This window comes from Salvelinus fontinalis, chromosome 39 (genome assembly GCF_029448725.1).
Source record: "Salvelinus fontinalis isolate EN_2023a chromosome 39, ASM2944872v1, whole genome shotgun sequence".
NCBI lineage: Eukaryota > Metazoa > Chordata > Actinopteri > Salmoniformes > Salmonidae > Salvelinus > Salvelinus fontinalis.
This window is the reverse complement of record NC_074703.1, coordinates 2,954,732-2,974,972: the sequence shown is the minus strand read 5'-3', so window position 1 is coordinate 2,974,972 and position 20,241 is coordinate 2,954,732. Positions and strand designations below refer to the sequence as shown.

At 48.7% G+C, this 20,241-nt stretch overlaps 1 protein-coding gene across 2 annotated transcripts in view; it reads left to right on the top strand.

Moving 5' to 3' along the window:
* Nucleotides 1-277: 277 nt before the first annotated feature.
* The window catches only part of LOC129838636 (nuclear pore complex protein Nup107-like), a 33,884-nt gene continuing 13,920 nt past the window's right edge, over nt 278-20,241 (top strand). For both annotated transcript variants that reach the window (XM_055905744.1, XM_055905745.1), the window contains exons 1-14: nt 278-538; nt 1,979-2,076; nt 2,313-2,405; nt 2,658-2,770; nt 3,259-3,394; nt 3,632-3,735; nt 5,062-5,189; nt 5,756-5,804; nt 5,931-6,002; nt 7,860-7,948; nt 8,039-8,117; nt 8,907-9,020; nt 9,234-9,324; nt 9,995-10,134. In XM_055905744.1, the coding sequence (XP_055761719.1) occupies nt 531-538; nt 1,979-2,076; nt 2,313-2,405; nt 2,658-2,770; nt 3,259-3,394; nt 3,632-3,735; nt 5,062-5,189; nt 5,756-5,804; nt 5,931-6,002; nt 7,860-7,948; nt 8,039-8,117; nt 8,907-9,020; nt 9,234-9,324; nt 9,995-10,134 (1,314 nt within the window). In that variant the 5' untranslated portion in view covers nt 278-530. The remainder of the gene's footprint in view (nt 539-1,978; nt 2,077-2,312; nt 2,406-2,657; nt 2,771-3,258; nt 3,395-3,631; nt 3,736-5,061; nt 5,190-5,755; nt 5,805-5,930; nt 6,003-7,859; nt 7,949-8,038; nt 8,118-8,906; nt 9,021-9,233; nt 9,325-9,994; nt 10,135-20,241) is intronic.

Below are 20,241 nucleotides of genomic sequence, written 5' to 3'. Positions count from 1 at the left end.
ACATTAGCATGTGTAGCTCCATTGAGGGCTTCCACCATTGTAATGTAGTTAACTGGGTGAGACTTCCAACTTTATTGTCTGATCCCTCCTGATGACTCTGTTTGAGTCATGTCCCAACCGGGTCATCAGGAGTAATCATACAATCGTGAATAAGACAATTGACTACTTCAAATAGAAAAAGCCTAAATGGCGCTGCCCGTGGGTTCACAGACGCTATAATGGCACAGATATAAAAACATTAATTCTCTATCTATCTCTATGACAGCAGCTTTTTCGGTCATCAGTCCAAAGCAATCGAGTATAATCTCATATATGATTTAATAACTAGTAAACACTGATTTGCCCATTTCAAATTACTTTACTTATATTTTACGAATGATTTTGAGTCGCAAAAGAATGCGCTATTGACTCTATTTAATGGGGGTATATTTACAGTGTTGGAGCTCGATTGTAATTCCTTGTCGAGCGGGAACCAGAAGTAGAGGCTAGCAAACTGGATTAGCTTGCTGTGGAGTTAATATCCTGCTGTCATGGACTGGTAAAACGCTTTTTATGCTGATATAAAAAGATGAATTACAGGGACCTATGTTACATTATTTAGTGATTGTACTACATAAGTACGCTGACTGTAGATTTGTAATGGCAAGTATATAACGTGTTAGCTAGCAAAGATATATAGCTAAATTAGCTAGCTAACAAGTCGTTTGAACGTGTTTTGCAGCTGTCTAGCAAGTGGTTTGTTTGTACTACCAGCTAGTTAGCTAATGGGTCTTTATAGTAATTCACGTTTGCTGGCGTTTTATTTAATTTGAAGTGTTCAGTAACTTGTGGTTTGTTTAAGGGAATATATTGATTCTGGATCCCAGGTAGCTAGCGTAATATTAGCTCTGTTTTTGTGCGGCTTCAACGCCATGCATCTTCCAATTCATATCCCCCATAGAGAATTCTTCCCCGGTTTAGTTTAGTGACTGCGGGGCAGTGGTGTAGTAGTGGGTATACGCCGTAAATCCAGTTATTTTTCAGTGGGCATTGCGTATATTAATTTCTCAATCCCCATGATAACCAAACTGTGCTACAGAAACACTGCTAACCAAACTGTGCTACAGAAACACTGCCAACCAAACAGTGGTAGGTGCCTGTGCTACAGAAACACTGCTAACCAAACAGTGCTACAGAAACACCGCTAACCAAACAGTGCTAAGTGCCTGTGCTACAGAAACACTGCTAACCAAACAGTGCTAGGTGCCTGTGCTACAGAAACATCGCTAACCAAACAGTGCTAGGTGTCTGTGCTACAGAAACATCGCTAACCAAACAGTGCTAGGTGTCTGTGCTACAGAAACATCGCTAACCAAACAGTGCTAGGTGTCTGTGCTACAGAAACATCGCTAACCAAACAGTGCTAGGTGCCTGCACACTTGAATTAAAGGGTAACTACACTCAAAATGTCTTTAGATTTCTCCCAGACATCAAGTTTTTTCCTGTTGTGATTTAAGCATTGTTAGGGACTTAGAACATCCATTTTATATATATATATATATATATTTGAAACATGTGAATTTTCTTACTCAGTTGACAGCCTAATTTATCCCAATATGGGATTGATCATTTTAGATAATTCAGAGTATGTCACTTTTTCTCATAGAATTTTTCACACAGGGCGCCTTTCCTTTCATGGGGCGGGCCGTTTGGGGAAATGATTTGCAACATTTCTCCAGGCACCACTACTGCCAGGGTTCAATAAACTGTCGTTACGTACCTAAGTAAAGGTATCACTAGAATGCCGGTGAACTTGTCTTTGTATGCGCAAGCTGTTTCTCCAAAATACAAAATAAATTACTTCTGAGCACTTTGTTTACCGACAAACTATCTCTGGTCAATGAGCATGGGCCAGAAGCAGGCCATGTGTCTCTTGTGTAGGGCTGAAGCAAAACCCCTGCTTTACAGTAATCTGAACTAACATGGTTCCTCTGTGTAGGGACCAGAATGAGTTGCTGTCGCCTATTGTACGGGATGCTGAAGTGACCAGAGCAGCACGCCGAAAGAGTTCAGTTCAGAAGAAGACTCAATTCAACTGTATCCTTATTGGGCTGTTGCCATGGAAAACCTCCCTACCTGTTGTCTTTGTGGATTGTGCTATGTCTATGTTATACCAGTTAATACCTGTATTACTGATGCTCATTGCTCACACATTGTTGTTCAGACTAATAGTTAGCTAACAGAAGTCTCATGGGACTGTTATAGGACTGCATAAGGTGTGTCTTTTAGTTACACTAACTAGCCAGTTATATTCCCTGACCGTTGTTGTCCAGTCCTTTCTCCTCGTGATGACTACCAAGGTAGTACCACCACACCTGCCCGTTCCCTGCTCTGCCACACACCTGGATCCCTCTTCAAACAGTCCTGTAAGTCTGTCCTGTTCAATACCAACACAGCCCTCTGGCTCTGCTATGAGAACATTGTTTGGCTAAAGGTAAAACCGGTGTCCACCACGATAAAGACATCTAGATAAAATAATGTCCAGTTTGTTAACCCAGACTCTCACCATCCACTAGTTTGTGTCTCCCAGAATGACTGGAGACAAGGCTGTACTGTTGTAACAGATTGTACTCTATTGTAATTGCTGTAGTGGTGATTCCTACTCTCTCTCCCTACAGTCACCCCGAAGAGTGCTGCTAGGAACCCAGATGTGTCAGCCATCTTGGCGACAGGGCGCAGGACTCCTCGTTTCATCCATACACCACGGCCTCCGCTGGGCAGTATGAGCATGGTGAGGAGATAGATACCAGTCTTGACTCGGTGTTTAGTCTGACAGACACTGTGTGGTTCTGTCTGTCTCCAAAGAGGGGATCCGGAGACAGAAGAATCTAGCCAATAGAATAGCCAATTAAACCACACTGCATCATCATTCATCAGTTGTTGACTCTTATTAAAGGTAGACTCAGTGATATGACGTAGATGCACAAAGTAAACGGTATAGTGGGTCAATTGTCCGCAACAACTAAAGAGCGTTGGAGCGCGAGGCTAAACTTCTTCACTGTTTTGGTCATGTAGCTACCATGTTGTAAGAGTGTGAAGCGAACCCGTGCAGATATTGTGTCAGTGTTGCATCTTGCTCATGGCAATATCTGCGGTGCTGCTCGTGCCACGTCACTCCACTGACTCTCCCTTTAATCAAGTATGCAACTTTGAGGCCGATTTTTAGTTTCTGTGTTTATGTACAGCATCATTGTGTCTCTGTCTCCCTCTGGGCTCCAGAACCTGGATGACAGTGACTGGACAAACAGCCTGTACCCGTCTCCTCTGTCCGGGCTGGGACTCGGGGACACCAGCTTTACTGAAGACATCAACATGTCCTCTGTAATGCTGAAGGAGGAGGATCCTGGAGAGGCTGGTCAGAGTTATTTATTTTCTCTCTTGGGTTGTTGATTGATTTTAATATCACCGATGAGCCGGCGGTATCCGTTTCCCAGGGTTTCCCAGTCAGGTCTGAAAATCAGCACGTATAACTGACTTCATGGTCCATGTTTAGGGAAAGAGGTTACAGGGGGTAGTGTCGTACAGAGCCTAGGTGTCGTTCTGTAAATGTATAGAATACAACACTGACCTTTGACCCCCCCCCCCCCTGCAGCGTCAGTCAGTCTGTTCCCAGAGTTCCTCCAGTCCTATCTCAGACACTCCTCCACTGCTGTCTTTGACCTGCTGGGGGAGTATGAAGCTATCTGTCAAGACAAGGTACCGTTTTCTCACTTACCTGAACCAACTTCCCTCTACTGTGTGTGTGTTTTAGAACCCGTGTGTGTGTGTTTTAGAACACGTGTGTATGCTAGCGAGTGAGTGAGTAAGTGTGTTTTAGAACGTGTGTGTGTTTTAGAGTCTGTGTGTGTGTTTTAGAATCCGTGTGTGTTTTAGAATCCGTGTGCGTTTTAGAATCCGTGTGCGTTTTAGAACACGTGTGTGTGTGTGTGTGTGTGTGTGTGTGTGTGTGTGTGTGTGTGTGTGTGTGCGCAAGAGTTTGTAGAGCAGGAGGTTTGCTCCTCAGGCGTGGGTATGTGCAAGGTATGTGTGTGTGAGTCATTGTGTCTTTATATGCAGAGCTGGGTGCTGCCCTTATGAACACAGTGATAATGGTGCATGTAGAGCTATGCTGCCCTTATGAACACCCTGTGATAATGGTGCATGTATGGCTATGCTGCCCTTATGAACACCCTGTGATAATGGTGTATGTATAGCTATGCTGCCCTTATGAACACCCAGTGATAATGGTGTATGTATGGCTATGCTGCCTTTATGAACACAGTGATAATGGTGTATGTATAGCTATGCTGCCCTTATGAACACAGTGATAATGGTGTATGTATAGCTATGCTGCCCTTATGAACACAGTGATAATGGTGTATCTATGGCTGTGCTGCCCTTATGAACACAGTGATAATGGTGTATGTATAGCTATGCTGCCTTTATGAACACAGTGATAATGGTGTATGTATGGCTATGCTGCCCTTATGAACACCCAGTGATAATGGTGTATGTATGGCTATGCTGCCCTTATGAACACAGTGATAATGGTGTATGTATGGCTATGCTGCCCTTATGAACACCCAGTGATAATGGTGTATGTATGGCTATGCTGCCCTTATGAACACAGTGATAATGGTGTATGTATGGCTATGCTGCCCTTATGAACACAGTGATAATGGTGTATGTATGGCTATGCTGCTCTTATGAACACAGTGATAATGGTGTATGTATGGCTATGCTGCCCTTATGAACACAGTGATAATGGTGTATGTATGGCTATGCTGCCCTTATGAACACAGTGATAATGGTGCATGTATGGCTATGCTGCCCTTATGAACACAGTGATAATGGTGTATCTATGGCTGTGCTGCCCTTATGAACACAGTGATACTGGTGTATCTATGGCTATGCTGCCCTTATGAACACAGTGATAATGGTGCATGTATAGCTGTGCTGCCCTTATGAACACAGTGATAATGGTGCATGTATGGCTATGCTGCCCTTATGAACACAGTGATAATGGTGTATTGTGTGTACCAGGTGGGCATGCTCCAGAGGCTGGTATCCAGGGCAACGCCAGGGCAACAGAAGTCCTCTAAGACTGCTGGTATGAGATGGCTTTTACAGCAGGAGATGGTCACCTGGCGCCTCATCACTTCTCTATACAGGTTAGTGTCTGGCTGGCTGGCTGGCTGGCTGGCTGGCTGGCTGGCTGTCTGGCTGCCTGCCTGTCTGGCGGTTCGTCTGGCTCTCTCTTTTTACCTCTTTCTAGCTCCCTGTCTGTCTTTCTGGGAACCCCATATTTTTCTCTCCACAAATGCATGTCTGTCTGTTCGTGCCTTCCATTCTCTCTCTCGCTTTTTATATTTATTTTTTAAATATATTACGGCTGTGAATTACCAGGGAACTCACAAAACGATATTATCACAATACTTACATGCCGATATGTATTGTGATTTTATTGCGATTCCAAGTTCCTGCAGAGGGACAAGAGAGAGCCATGACAAAAATAGTTTTAATGCTGAAAGAGACCAAGCTATGAAGGAAAAGTTTAGGTGTAGGTACAGCCAACTAGTGCCCCAAAAAATGTATGTGTCGGTATGTCGTCCAAAATAATATCCCGACATGTAACTATCGATTTTTGGATTTATTTTCCTCATCACTACATAGAGGAATGGTGTTGCTATGGAGACGCGTGGTTTGACTTTGTTACATCATTGTGTGTCCCCCTCAGAGACAGGATCCAGACAGAGCTGGAGGATGACATCATGATGGATATGGCTGTGAGTACAACTCTACAACTACGATGTCATTAGGGGACTACAGGTGTTTCTTGCTGTGTGATGGAGAGAGAGAAGGAAATGGAGTAAAGTCCTCTCTCCTGTGTGTGTGTGACCTTCTCCCCTCAGGCTCCCGGTGTTAGTGAGAAGGTGGTGATGGAACAACTTTTCCAGAGAGATGCTGTAGTACGCCAGAGTCAGGTTAGACTCTCTCTCACACACACACACACACACACACACACACACACACACACACACACACACACACACACACACACACACACACACACACACATAAAAACACACATAATAACACATAATAACACATACAGTACCAGTCAAAATTTTCGACATTGTAGAATAATAGTGAAGATATCAAAACTATGAAATAACACATATGGAATCATGTAGTCACCAAAAAAAGTGTTAAACAAATGAAAATATATTTTAGATTCTTCAAAGTAGCCACCCTTTGCCTTGATGACAGCTTTGCACACTTGGCATTCTCTCAACCAGCATCACCTGGAATGCTTTTCCAACAGTCTTGAAGGAGTTCCCACATATGCTGAGCACTTGTTTGGTTGAGGTTGGGTGATTGTGGAGGCCAGGTCATCTGATGCAGCACTCCAGCACTCTCCTCCTTGGTCAAATAGCCCTTACACAGCCTGGAGGTGTATTGGGTCATTGTCCTGTTGAAAAACAAATGATAGTCCCACTAAGCGCAAACCAGATGGGATGGTGTATCTCTGCAGAATTCTGTGGTAGCCTTGCTGGTTAAGTGTGCCTTGAATTTTAAATAAATCACAGACAGTGTCACCAGCAAAGCACCATCACACCTCCTCCTCCATGCTTCACGGTGGGAACCACACATGCAGAGATCATCCATTCACCTACTCTGTGTCTCACAAAGACACAGGGTTGGTACCAAAAATCGCAAATTTGGACTCATCAGACCAAAGGACAGATTTCCTCCAGTCTAATGTCCATTGCTCGTGTTTCTTGGCCCAAGCAAGTCTCTTCTTCTTATTGGTATCCTTTAGTAGTGGTTTCTTTGCAGCAATTCGACCATGAAGACATGATTCACACAGTCTCATCTGAACAGTTGATGTTGAGATGTGTCTGTTACTTGAACTCTGTGAAGCATTTATTTGGGCTGCAATCTGAGGTGCAGTTAACTCTAATGAGCTTATCCTCTGCAGCAGAGGTAACTCTGGGTCTTCCATTCCTGTGGCGGTCCTCATGAGAGACAGTTTCATCATAGCGCTTGATGGTTTTTGTGACTGCACATGAAGGAATGCTCCAAGTTCTTGAAATTTTCCAGATTGACTGACCTTCATGTCTTAAAGTAATATGGACTGTCGTTTCTCTTTGCTTATTTGAGCTGTTCTTGCCATAATATGGACTTGGTATTTTATCAAATAGGGCTGTCTTCTGTAAACCACCCCTACCTTGTCACAACACGACCGATTGGCTCAAACGCATTAAGAAGGAAAGAAATTCCACAAATTAACAAGGCACACCTGTTAATTGAAATGCATTCCAGGTGACTACCTCATGGAGCTGGTTGAGAAAATGCCAAGAGTATGCAAAGCTGTCATCAAGGCAAAGGGTGGCTACTTTGAAGAATCTGTTTTAAAACTTACTTTGGTTACTACATGGTTCCATATGTGTTATTTCATAGTTTTGACGTCTTCACTAATATTCGACAATGTAGAAAATAGTAATGAAAAAGCCTGGAATGAGTAGGTGTTCTAAAACTTTTGACTGGTAGTGTATACACACACACACACACACACCTCCTCCCCTATTATCTGTCTCTAGTGGTACAGTCCTGTTTGGTCTGATGGATGGTTGTAAACCCCTATTATCTGTCTCTAGTGGTACAGTCCTGTTTGGTCTGATGGATGGTTATAAACCCCTATTATCTGTCTCTAGTGGTACAGTCCTGTTTGGTCTGATGGATGGTTATAAACCCCTATTATCTGTCTCTAGTGGTACAGTCCTGTTTGGTCTGATGAATGGTTGTAATACATAATTGTTTCACCTCCTCTCTCTCAGCTGGTTGTGGATTGGTTGGAGAGTATTGCCAAAGATGAAATCGGGGACTTCTCTGACAACATTGAATACTACGCCAAGTCTGTCTACTGGTAAGTAGCTGGAGTCATTTGACAGAGACAAGCACTTGTATGTCGTTAGGAAGAGCATGTACCTTGGCTAATATTCTGTTTGACTTTCAGGGAGAATACCCTTCATGCTCTGAAACTGAGGAGAAACACATCCAGCACAGGCTTCAATGTTCCCCTGGTTACTGAGCTGGTAAGAGGGACTTTTAGGTCTATTCTTCACAGGCTTCAATGTTCCCCTGGTTACTGAGCTGGTAAGAGGGACTTTTAGGTCTATTCTTCACAGGCTTCAATGTTCCCCTGGTTACTGAGCTGGTAAGATGATTTTTAGGCCTATTCTTCACAGGCTTCAATGTTCCCCTGGTTACTGAGCTGGTAAGAGGACTTTTAGGCCTAATCTTCACAGGCTTCAATGTTCACCTGGGTACTGAGCTGGTAAGAGGACTTTTAGGCCTAATCTTCACAGGCTTCAATGTTCCCCTGGTTACTGAGCTGGTAAGAGGACTTTTAGGCCTATTCTTCACAGGCTTCAATGTTCGCCTGGTTACTGAGCTGGTAAGAGGACTTTTAGGCCTATTCTTCACAGGCTTCAATGTTCCCCTGGTTACTGAGCTGGTAAGAGGACTTTTAGGCCTAATCTTCACAGGCTTCAATGTTCCCCTGGTTACTGAGCTGGTAAGAGGACTTTTAGGCCTATTCTTCACAGGCTTCAATGTTCGCCTGGTTACTGAGCTGGTAAGACGACTTTTAGGCCTATTCTTCACAGGCTTCAATTTTCCCCTGGTTACTGTGCTGGTAAGAGGACTTTTAGGTCTATTCTTCACAGGCTTCAATGTTCCCCTGGTTACTGAGCTGGTAAGAGGGACCTTTAGGCCTAATCTTTACAATCTAGCTCTTTCTCTCTCTCCTACATACACATGCTCTTATGCCATGATAGGGAATACATGGTTTTAGAACATAAAGTAACTTGGTTCGTCTGTAGGACCCTGACGCCCCCATCAGACAGAGACGTCCTCTGGCAGACCTGGACAGAGAGGACGATGCCAGACTGCTGAAGTACCTCTTCACCCTCCTCCGAGCGGGCATGACTGACGAGGTGAGAAACAGGAGACCTCTCAAATGGCACCATTTGTTCCCTGTATAGGGCACTGCTATTGACCAGGGCTCATAGTTCTCTGGTCACAAAAGTAGTGCCGTGTATAGGTAATAAGGTGTCGTTTTGAGACTGATCTCAGTACAGCGCCACCTGGTGGATGGGAGGGTTATACTGAACTGGTTTCTAGTCACAGTGACGTGTGGTTGTGTGTAGGCCCAGAGGCTGTGTAAGCGCTGTGGCCAGGCATGGAGAGCTGCTACTCTGGAGGGGTGGAAGCTGTACCACGACCCCAACATCAACGGAGGTCAGTTCTCCACCGTACACTCTCACCAACAGATAACACCAAGTGGCGGTCGTGACCTTTTGTCAGCCGGTGATTGTCATGTAAATAACTGCAGGTCTCACGGTAATTGACCTTTTAATGAACATAAACAGGTTTAGCATCTCCTTCCACACACAGCCTACAAGACACGGATGCAGACCTTTGGAACATCTACATTTTAAAAAGTCTAATAAATCCTGACAATAGAGTGCTGAGTACCAGGCAGTTAGCAAGTTTGGTAGGCTACTAATGACCACCAGGTTTGGTGGGCCACCAACGACCGCCGGGTTTGGTGGGCCACCAACGACCGCCGGGTTTGGTGGGCCACCAACGACCGCCGGGTTTGGTGGGCCACCAACGACCGCCGGGTTTGGTGGGCCACCAACGACCGCCGGGTTTGGTGGGCCACCAACGACCGCCGGGTTTGGTGGGCCACCAACGACCGCCGGGTTTGGTGGGCCACCAACGACCGCCGGGTTTGGTGGGCCACCAACGACCACCGGCAGCATCAGAACTTAGGGAAGTTTAGTTACCGTGACTAAACGGTCACGTGGAATTTGACTGCGGTCATGACTAACTTATTCGGTCACCGTAACAGCCCTAAACACACGTCCCTATGAATGGTCTGTAATGGAACTGTGTGTGTGTCCAGGCAGTGCAGAGCTGCTACCGGTGGAGGGGAACCCTCAGCGCTGTGTATGGAAGGTGTGCTGCTGGAGGATGGCTGAGAACGAACACTTCAGCAGATATGAGAGAGCCATCTACGCTGTTCTGAGTGGGAACCTCAAACGGGTATGTTGGGTGTCTTATCTCCCTAAGACTCTCTGGAGCACTTGTATGTGTGTTAGGAGGATGGGGGGTCAGGTGGAGGAGGATGGGGGGAGGGGTCAGGTGTCGGTGGAGGAGGATGGGGGGTCAGGATGAGGATGGGGGGGCTAATGGCATTGTCAAAGTAAACATCTAACAACAATGTTCACATAAGAGAGGACTATAGTAGAGTGGTAGTAGATGGGACTATAGTAGAGTGGTGGTAGACGGGACTGTAGTAGAGTGGTAGTAGACGGGACTATAGTAGAGTGGTGGTAGACGGGACTATGGTAGTGGTAGTAGACGGGACTATGGTAGTGGTAGTAGACGGGACTATGGTAGTGGTAGTAGACGGGACTATGGTAGTGGTAGTAGACGGGACTATGGTAGTGGTAGTAGACGGGACTATGGTAGTGGTAGTAGACGGGACTATGGTAGTGGTAGTAGACGGGACTATGGTAGTGGTAGTAGATGGGACTATAGTAGAGTGGTGGTAGACGGGACTATGGTAGAGTGGTGGTAGACGGGACTATGGTAGTGGTAGTAGATGGGACTATAGTAGAGTGGTGGTAGACGGGACTATGGTAGAGTGGTGGTAGACGGGACTATGGTAGAGTGGTGGTAGACGGGACTATAGTAGAGTGGTAGTAGACGGGACTATGGTAGTGGTAGTAGACGGGACTATGGTAGTGGTAGTAGATGGGACTATAGTAGAGTGGTGGTAGACGGGACTATGGTAGAGTGGTGGTAGACGGGACTATGGTAGAGTGGTGGTAGACGGGACTATGGTAGAGTGGTAGTAGACGGGACTATGGTAGTGGTAGTAAACGGGACTATGGTAGAGTGGTGGTAGACGGGACTATAGTAGAGTGGTGGTAGACGGGACTATAGTAGAGTGGTGGTAGACGGGACTATAGTAGAGTGGTGGTAGACGGGACTGTAGTAGAGTGGTGGTAGACGGGACTGTAGTAGAGTGGTGGTAGACGGAACTATGGTAGTGGTAGTAGACGGGACTATGGTAGTGGTAGTAGACGGGACTATGGTAGTGGTAGTAGACGGGACTATGGTAGTGGTAGTAGACGGGACTATGGTAGTGGTGGTAGACGGGACTGTAGTAGAGTGGTGGTAGACGGGACTATAGTAGAGTGGTGGTAGACGGGACTGTAGTAGAGTGGTGGTAGACGGGACTGTAGTAGAGTGGTGGTAGACGGGACTGTAGTAGAGTGGTAGTAGACGGGACTGTAGTAGAGTGGTAGTAGACGGGACTGTAGTAGAGTGGTAGTAGACGGGACTATGGTAGTGGACGGGACTGTAGTAGAGTGGTAGTAGACGGGACTATGGTAGTGGTAGTAGACGGGACTATGGTAGTGGTGGTAGACGGGACTGTAGTAGAGTGGTGGTAGACGGGACTATAGTAGAGTGGTGGTAGACGGGACTGTAGTAGAGTGGTGGTAGACGGGACTGTAGTAGAGTGGTGGTAGACGGGACTGTAGTAGAGTGGTGGTAGACGGGACTGTAGTAGAGTGGTGGTAGACGGGACTGTAGTAGAGTGGTGGTAGACGGGACTGTAGTAGAGTGGTGGTAGACGGGACTGTAGTAGAGTGGTGGTAGACGGGACTGTAGTAGAGTGGTAGTAGACGGGACTGTAGTAGAGTGGTGGTAGACGGGACTGTAGTAGAGTGGTGGTAGACGGGACTGTAGTAGAGTGGTGGTAGACGGGACTGTAGTAGAGTGGTGGTAGACGGGACTGTAGTAGAGTGGTGGTAGACGGGACTGTGGTAGAGTGGTGGTAGACGGGACTGTGGTAGAGTGGTAGTAGACGGGACTGTGGTAGAGTGGTAGTAGACGGGACTGTGGTAGAGTGGTAGTAGACGGGACTGTGGTAGAGTGGTAGTAGACGGGACTGTGGTAGAGTGGTAGTAGACGGGACTGTGGTAGAGTGGTAGTAGACGGGACTGTGGTAGAGTGGTAGTAGACGGGACTGTGGTAGTGGACGGGACTGTAGTAGAGTGGTGGTAGACGGGACTGTAGTAGAGTGGTAGTAGACGGGACTGTAGTAGAGTGGTGGTAGACGGGACTGTAGTAGAGTGGTAGTAGACGGGACTGTAGTAGAGTGGTAGTAGACGGGACTGTAGTAGAGTGGTAGTAGACGGGACTGTAGTAGAGTGGTAGTAGACGGGACTGTGGTAGAGTGGTAGTAGACGGGACTGTGGTAGAGTGGTAGTAGACGGGACTGTGGTAGAGTGGTAGTAGACGGGACTGTGGTAGAGTGGTAGTAGACGGGACTGTGGTAGAGTGGTAGTAGACGGGACTGTGGTAGAGTGGTAGTAGACGGGACTGTGGTAGAGTGGTAGTAGACGGGACTATGGTAGTGGTAGTAGACGGGACTATGGTAGTGGTAGTAGACGGGACTGTAGTAGAGTGGTAGTAGACGGGACTGTAGTAGAGTGGTGGTAGACGGGACTGTAGTAGAGTGGTGGTAGACGGGACTGTAGTAGAGTGGTGGTAGACGGGACTGTAGTAGAGTGGTGGTAGACGGGACTGTAGTAGAGTGGTGGTAGACGGGACTGTAGTAGAGTGGTGGTAGACGGGACTGTAGTAGACGGGACTGTGGTAGAGTGGTAGTAGACGGGACTGTGGTAGAGTGGTAGTAGACGGGACTGTGGTAGAGTGGTAGTAGACGGGACTATGGTAGAGTGGTAGTAGACGGGACTGTGGTAGTGGACGGGACTGTAGTAGAGTGGTGGTAGACGGGACTGTAGTAGAGTGGTAGTAGACGGGACTGTAGTAGAGTGGTGGTAGACGGGACTGTAGTAGAGTGGTAGTAGACGGGACTGTAGTAGAGTGGTAGTAGACGGGACTGTGGTAGAGTGGTAGTAGACGGGACTGTAGTAGAGTGGTAGTAGACGGGACTGTGGTAGAGTGGTAGTAGACGGGACTGTGGTAGAGTGGTAGTAGACGGGACTGTGGTAGAGTGGTAGTAGACGGTAGAGTGGTAGTAGACGGGACTGTGGTAGAGTGGTAGTAGACGGGACTGTGGTAGAGTGGTAGTAGACGGGACTGTGGTAGAGTGGTAGTAGACGGGACTGTGGTAGTGGTAGTAGACGGGACTATGGTAGTGGTAGTAGACGGGACTGTAGTAGAGTGGTAGTAGACGGGACTATGGTAGTGGTAGTAGACGGGACTGTAGTAGAGTGGTGGTAGACGGGACTGTAGTAGAGTGGTGGTAGACGGGACTGTGGTAGAGTGGTAGTAGACGGGACTGTGGTAGAGTGGTAGTAGACGGGACTGTGGTAGAGTGGTAGTAGACGGGACTGTGGTAGAGTGGTAGTAGACGGGACTATGGTAGTGGTAGTAGACGGGACTATGGTAGTGGTAGTAGACGGGACTGTAGTAGAGTGGTAGTAGACGGGACTGTAGTAGAGTGGTGGTAGACGGGACTGTAGTAGAGTGGTGGTAGACGGGACTGTAGTAGAGTGGTGGTAGACGGGACTGTAGTAGAGTGGTGGTAGACGGGACTGTAGTAGAGTGGTGGTAGACGGGACTGTAGTAGAGTGGTGGTAGACGGGACTGTAGTAGAGTGGTGGTAGACGGGACTGTAGTAGAGTGGTGGTAGACGGGACTGTGGTAGAGTGGTAGTAGACGGGACTGTGGTAGAGTGGTAGTAGACGGGACTGTGGTAGAGTGGTAGTAGACGGGACTGTGGTAGAGTGGTAGTAGACGGGACTGTGGTAGAGTGGTAGTAGACGGGACTATGGTAGAGTGGTAGTAGACGGGACTGTGGTAGTGGACGGGACTGTAGTAGAGTGGTGGTAGACGGGACTGTAGTAGAGTGGTAGTAGACGGGACTGTAGTAGAGTGGTGGTAGACGGGACTGTAGTAGAGTGGTAGTAGACGGGACTGTAGTAGAGTGGTAGTAGACGGGACTGTGGTAGAGTGGTAGTAGACGGGACTGTGGTAGAGTGGTAGTAGACGGGACTGTAGTAGAGTGGTAGTAGACGGGACTGTGGTAGAGTGGTAGTAGACGGGACTGTGGTAGAGTGGTAGTAGACGGGACTGTGGTAGAGTGGTAGTAGACGGTAGAGTGGTAGTAGACGGGACTGTGGTAGAGTGGTAGTAGACGGGACTGTGGTAGAGTGGTAGTAGACGGGACTGTGGTAGAGTGGTAGTAGACGGGACTGTGGTAGTGGTAGTAGACGGGACTATGGTAGTGGTAGTAGACGGGACTGTAGTAGAGTGGTAGTAGACGGGACTATGGTAGTGGTAGTAGACGGGACTGTGGTAGAGTGGTGGTAGACGGGACTGTAGTAGAGTGGTGGTAGACGGGACTGTGGTAGAGTGGTAGTAGACGGGACTGTGGTAGAGTGGTAGTAGACGGGACTGTGGTAGAGTGGTAGTAGACGGGACTATGGTAGAGTGGTAGTAGACGGGACTGTGGTAGTGGACAGGACTGTAGTAGAGTGGTGGTAGACGGGACTGTAGTAGAGTGGTAGTAGACGGGACTGTAGTAGAGTGGTGGTAGACGGGACTGTAGTAGAGTGGTAGTAGACGGGACTGTAGTAGAGTGGTAGTAGACGGGACTATGGTAGTGGTAGTAGACGGGACTGTAGTAGAGTGGTGGTAGACGGGACTGTAGTAGAGTGGTAGTAGACGGGACTGTAGTAGAGTGGTAGTAGACGGGACTGTGGTAGAGTGGTAGTAGACGGGACTGTAGTAGAGTGGTAGTAGACGGGACTGTGGTAGTAGACGGGACTGTGGTAGAGTGGTAGTAGACGGGACTGTGGTAGAGTGGTAGTAGACGGGACTGTGGTAGAGTGGTAGTAGACGGGACTGTGGTAGAGTGGTAGTAGACGGGACTGTGGTAGAGTGGTAGTAGACGGGACTGTGGTAGAGTGGTAGTAGACGGGACTGTGGTAGTGGTAGTAGACGGGACTATGGTAGTGGTAGTAGACGGGACTGTAGTAGAGTGGTAGTAGACGGGACTATGGTAGTGGTAGTAGACGGGACTGTAGTAGAGTGGTGGTAGACGGGACTATGGTAGTGGTAGTAGACGGGACTATGGTAGAGTGGTAGTAGACGGGACTATGGTAGAGTGGTAGTAGACGGGACTATGGTAGAGTGGTAGTAGACGGGACTATGGTAGAGTGGTAGTAGACGGGACTATGGTAGAGTGGTAGTAGACGGGACTATGGTAGAGTGGTAGAAGACGGGACTATGGTAGAGTGGTAGTAGACGGGACTATGGTAGAGTGGTAGTAGACGGGACTATGTTAGTGGTAGTAGACGGGACTATGGTAGTGGTAGTAGACGGGACTATGGTAGAGTGGTAGTAGACGGGACTGTAGTAGAGTGGTAGTAGACGGGACTGTGGTAGAGTGGTAGTAGACGGGACTGTGGTAGAGTGGTAGTAGACGGGACTGTGGTAGAGTGGTAGTAGACGGGACTGTGGTAGAGTGGTGGTAGACGGGACTGTGGTAGAGTGGTGGTAGACGGGACTGTGGTAGAGTGGTGGTAGACGGGACTGTGGTAGAGTGGTGGTAGACGGGACTGTGGTAGAGTGGTGGTAGACGGGACTGTGGTAGAGTGGTGGTAGACGGGACTGTGGTAGAGTGGTGGTAGACGGGACTGTTGTAGAGTGGTGGTAGACGGGACTGTGGTAGAGTGGTGGTAGACGGGACTGTGGTAGAGTGGTGGTAGACGGGACTGTGGTAGAGTGGTAGTAGACGGGACTGTGGTAGAGTGGTAGTAGACGGGACTATGGTAGTGGTAGTAGACGGGACTATGGTAGTGGTAGTAGACGGGACTGTAGTAGAGTGGTGGTAGACGGGACTGTAGTAGAGTGGTGGTAGACGGGACTGTAGTAGAGTGGTGGTAGACGGGACTGTAGTAGAGTGGTGGTAGACGGGACTGTAGTAGAGTGGTGGTAGACGGGACTGTAGTAGAGTGGTGGTAGACGGGACTGTAGTAGAGTGGTGGTAGACGGGACTGTAGTAGAGTGGTGGTAGACGGGACTGTAGTAGAGTGGTGGTAGACGGGACTGTAGTAGAGTGGTGGTAGACGGGACTGTGGTAGAGTGGTGGTAGACGGGACTGTAGTAGAGTGGTGGTAGACGGGACTGTAGTAGAGTGGTGGTAGACGGGACTGTAGTAGAGTGGTGGTAGACGGGACTGTGGTAGAGTGGTGGTAGACGGGACTGTGGTAGAGTGGTAGTAGACGGGACTGTAGTAGAGTGGTAGTAGACGGGACTATGGTAGTGGTAGTAGACGGGACTATGGTAGTGGTAGTAGACGGGACTGTAGTAGAGTGGTGGTAGACGGGACTGTAGTAGAGTGGTGGTAGACGGGACTGTAGTAGAGTGGTGGTAGACGGGACTGTAGTAGAGTGGTGGTAGACGGGACTGTAGTAGAGTGGTGGTAGACGGGACTGTAGTAGAGTGGTGGTAGACGGGACTGTAGTAGAGTGGTGGTAGACGGGACTGTAGTAGAGTGGTGGTAGACGGGACTGTAGTAGAGTGGTGGTAGACGGGACTGTAGTAGAGTGGTGGTAGACGGGACTGTAGTAGAGTGGTGGTAGACGGGACTGTAGTAGAGTGGTGGTAGACGGGACTGTGGTAGAGTGGTGGTAGACGGGACTGTAGTAGAGTGGTGGTAGACGGGACTGTAGTAGAGTGGTGGTAGACGGGACTGTAGTAGAGTGGTGGTAGACGGGACTGTGGTAGAGTGGTGGTAGACGGGACTGTGGTAGAGTGGTAGTAGACGGGACTGTGGTAGAGTGGTAGTAGACGGGACTGTGGTAGTGGTAGTAGACGGGACTGTGGTAGTGGTAGTAGACGGGACTGTGGTAGAGTGGTAGTAGACGGGACTGTGGTAGAGTGGTAGTAGACGGGACTGTAGTAGAGTGGTAGTAGACGGGACTGTGGTAGAGTGGTGGTAGACGGGACTGTGGTAGAGTGGTGGTAGACGGGACTGTGGTAGAGTGGTGGTAGACGGGACTGTGGTAGAGTGGTGGTAGACGGGACTGTGGTAGAGTGGTAGTAGACGGGACTGTAGTAGAGTGGTAGTAGACGGGACTATGGTAGTGGTAGTAGACGGGACTATGGTAGTGGTAGTAGACGGGACTGTAGTAGAGTGGTGGTAGACGGGACTATAGTAGAGTGGTGGTAGACGGGACTGTAGTAGAGTGGTGGTAGACGGGACTGTAGTAGAGTGGTGGTAGACGGGACTGTAGTAGAGTGGTGGTAGACGGGACTGTAGTAGAGTGGTGGTAGACGGGACTGTAGTAGAGTGGTGGTAGACGGGACTGTAGTAGAGTGGTGGTAGACGGGACTGTAGTAGAGTGGTGGTAGACGGGACTGTAGTAGAGTGGTGGTAGACGGGACTGTGGTAGAGTGGTAGTAGACGGGACTGTGGTAGAGTGGTAGTAGACGGGACTGTGGTAGAGTGGTAGTAGACGGGACTGTGGTAGAGTGGTAGTAGACGGGACTGTGGTAGAGTGGTAGTAGACGGGACTATGGTAGAGTGGTAGTAGACGGGACTGTGGTAGAGTGGTAGTAGACGGGACTATGATAGTGGTAGTAAACGGGACTATGGTAATGGTAGTAGACGGGACTGTGGTAGTAGACGGGACTGTAGTAGAGTGGTAGTAGACGGGACTATGGTAGTGGTAGTAGACGGGACTATGGTAGTGGTAGTAGACGGGACTATGGTAGTGGTAGTAGACGGGACTGTAGTAGAGTGGTGGTAGACGGGACTATGGTAGTGGTAGTAGACGGGACTATGGTAGTGGTAGTAGACGGGACTATGGTAGAGTGGTAGTAGACGGGACTATGGTAGTGGTAGTAGACGGGACTATAGTAGAGTGGTGGTAGACGGGACTATGGTAGTGGTAGTAGACGGGACTATGGTAGTGGTAGTAGACGGGACTATGGTAGAGTGGTAGTAGACGGGACTATGGTAGAGTGGTAGTAGACGGGACTATGGTAGAGTGGTAGTAGACGGGACTATGGTAGAGTGGTAGTAGACGGGACTATGGTAGAGTGGTAGTAGACGGGACTATGGTAGAGTGGTAGTAGACGGGACTATGGTAGAGTGGTAGTAGACGGGACTATGGTAGTGGTAGTAGACGGGACTATGGTAGAGTGGTAGTAGACGGGACTGTAGTAGAGTGGTAGTAGACGGGACTGTAGTAGAGTGGTAGTAGACGGGACTGTGGTAGAGTGGTAGTAGACGGGACTGTGGTAGAGTGGTGGTAGACGGGACTGTGGTAGAGTGGTGGTAGACGGGACTGTGGTAGAGTGGTGGTAGACGGGACTGTGGTAGAGTGGTGGTAGACGGGACTGTGGTAGAGTGGTGGTAGACGGGACTGTGGTAGAGTGGTGGTAGACGGGACTGTGGTAGAGTGGTAGTAGACGGGACTGTAGTAGAGTGGTAGTAGACGGGACTATGGTAGAGTGGTAGTAGACGGGACTATGGTAGAGTGGTAGTAGACGGGACTATGGTAGAGTGGTAGTAGACGGGACTATGGTAGAGTGGTAGTAGACGGGACTATGGTAGAGTGGTAGTAGACGGGACTATGGTAGAGTGGTAGTAGACGGGACTATGGTAGTGGTAGTAGACGGGACTATGGTAGAGTGGTAGTAGACGGGACTGTAGTAGAGTGGTAGTAGACGGGACTGTAGTAGAGTGGTAGTAGACGGGACTGTGGTAGAGTGGTAGTAGACGGGACTGTGGTAGAGTGGTGGTAGACGGGACTGTGGTAGAGTGGTGGTAGACGGGACTGTGGTAGAGTGGTGGTAGACGGGACTGTGGTAGAGTGGTGGTAGACGGGACTGTGGTAGAGTGGTGGTAGACGGGACTGTGGTAGAGTGGTGGTAGACGGGACTGTGGTAGAGTGGTGGTAGACGGGACTGTGGTAGAGTGGTGGTAGACGGGACTGTGGTAGAGTGGTAGTAGACGGGACTGTAGTAGAGTGGTAGTAGACGGGACTATGGTAGTGGTAGTAGACGGGACTATGGTAGTGGTAGTAGACGGGACTGTAGTAGAGTGGTGGTAGACGGGACTATAGTAGAGTGGTGGTAGACGGGACTGTAGTAGAGTGGTGGTAGACGGGACTGTAGTAGAGTGGTGGTAGACGGGACTGTAGTAGAGTGGTGGTAGACGGGACTGTAGTAGAGTGGTGGTAGACGGGACTGTAGTAGAGTGGTGGTAGACGGGACTGTAGTAGAGTGGTGGTAGACGGGACTGTAGTAGAGTGGTGGTAGACGGGACTGTAGTAGAGTGGTGGTAGACGGGACTGTGGTAGAGTGGTAGTAGACGGGACTGTGGTAGAGTGGTAGTAGACGGGACTGTGGTAGAGTGGTAGTAGACGGGACTGTGGTAGAGTGGTAGTAGACGGGACTATGGTAGAGTGGTAGTAGACGGGACTATGGTAGAGTGGTAGTAGACGGGACTATGGTAGAGTGGTAGTAGACGGGACTGTGGTAGAGTGGTAGTAGACGGGACTGTGGTAGAGTGGTAGTAGACGGGACTATGATAGTGGTAGTAAACGGGACTATGGTAGTGGTAGTAGACGGGACTGTGGTAGTAGACGGGACTGTAGTAGAGTGGTAGTAGACGGGACTATGGTAGTGGTAGTAGACGGGACTATGGTAGTGGTAGTAGACGGGACTGTAGTAGAGTGGTGGTAGACGGGACTATGGTAGTGGTAGTAGACGGGACTATGGTAGTGGTAGTAGACGGGACTATGGTAGAGTGGTAGTAGACGGGACTATGGTAGTGGTAGTAGACGGGACTGTAGTAGAGTGGTGGTAGACGGGACTATGGTAGTGGTAGTAGACGGGACTATGATAGTGGTAGTAGACGGGACTATGGTAGAGTGGTAGTAGACGGGACTATGGTAGAGTGGTAGTAGACGGGACTATGGTAGAGTGGTAGTAGACGGGACTATGGTAGAGTGGTAGTAGACGGGACTATGGTAGAGTGGTAGTAGACGGGACTATGGTAGAGTGGTAGTAGACGGGACTATGGTAGAGTGGTAGTAGACGGGACTATGTTAGTGGTAGTAGACGGGACTATGGTAGTGGTAGTAGACGGGA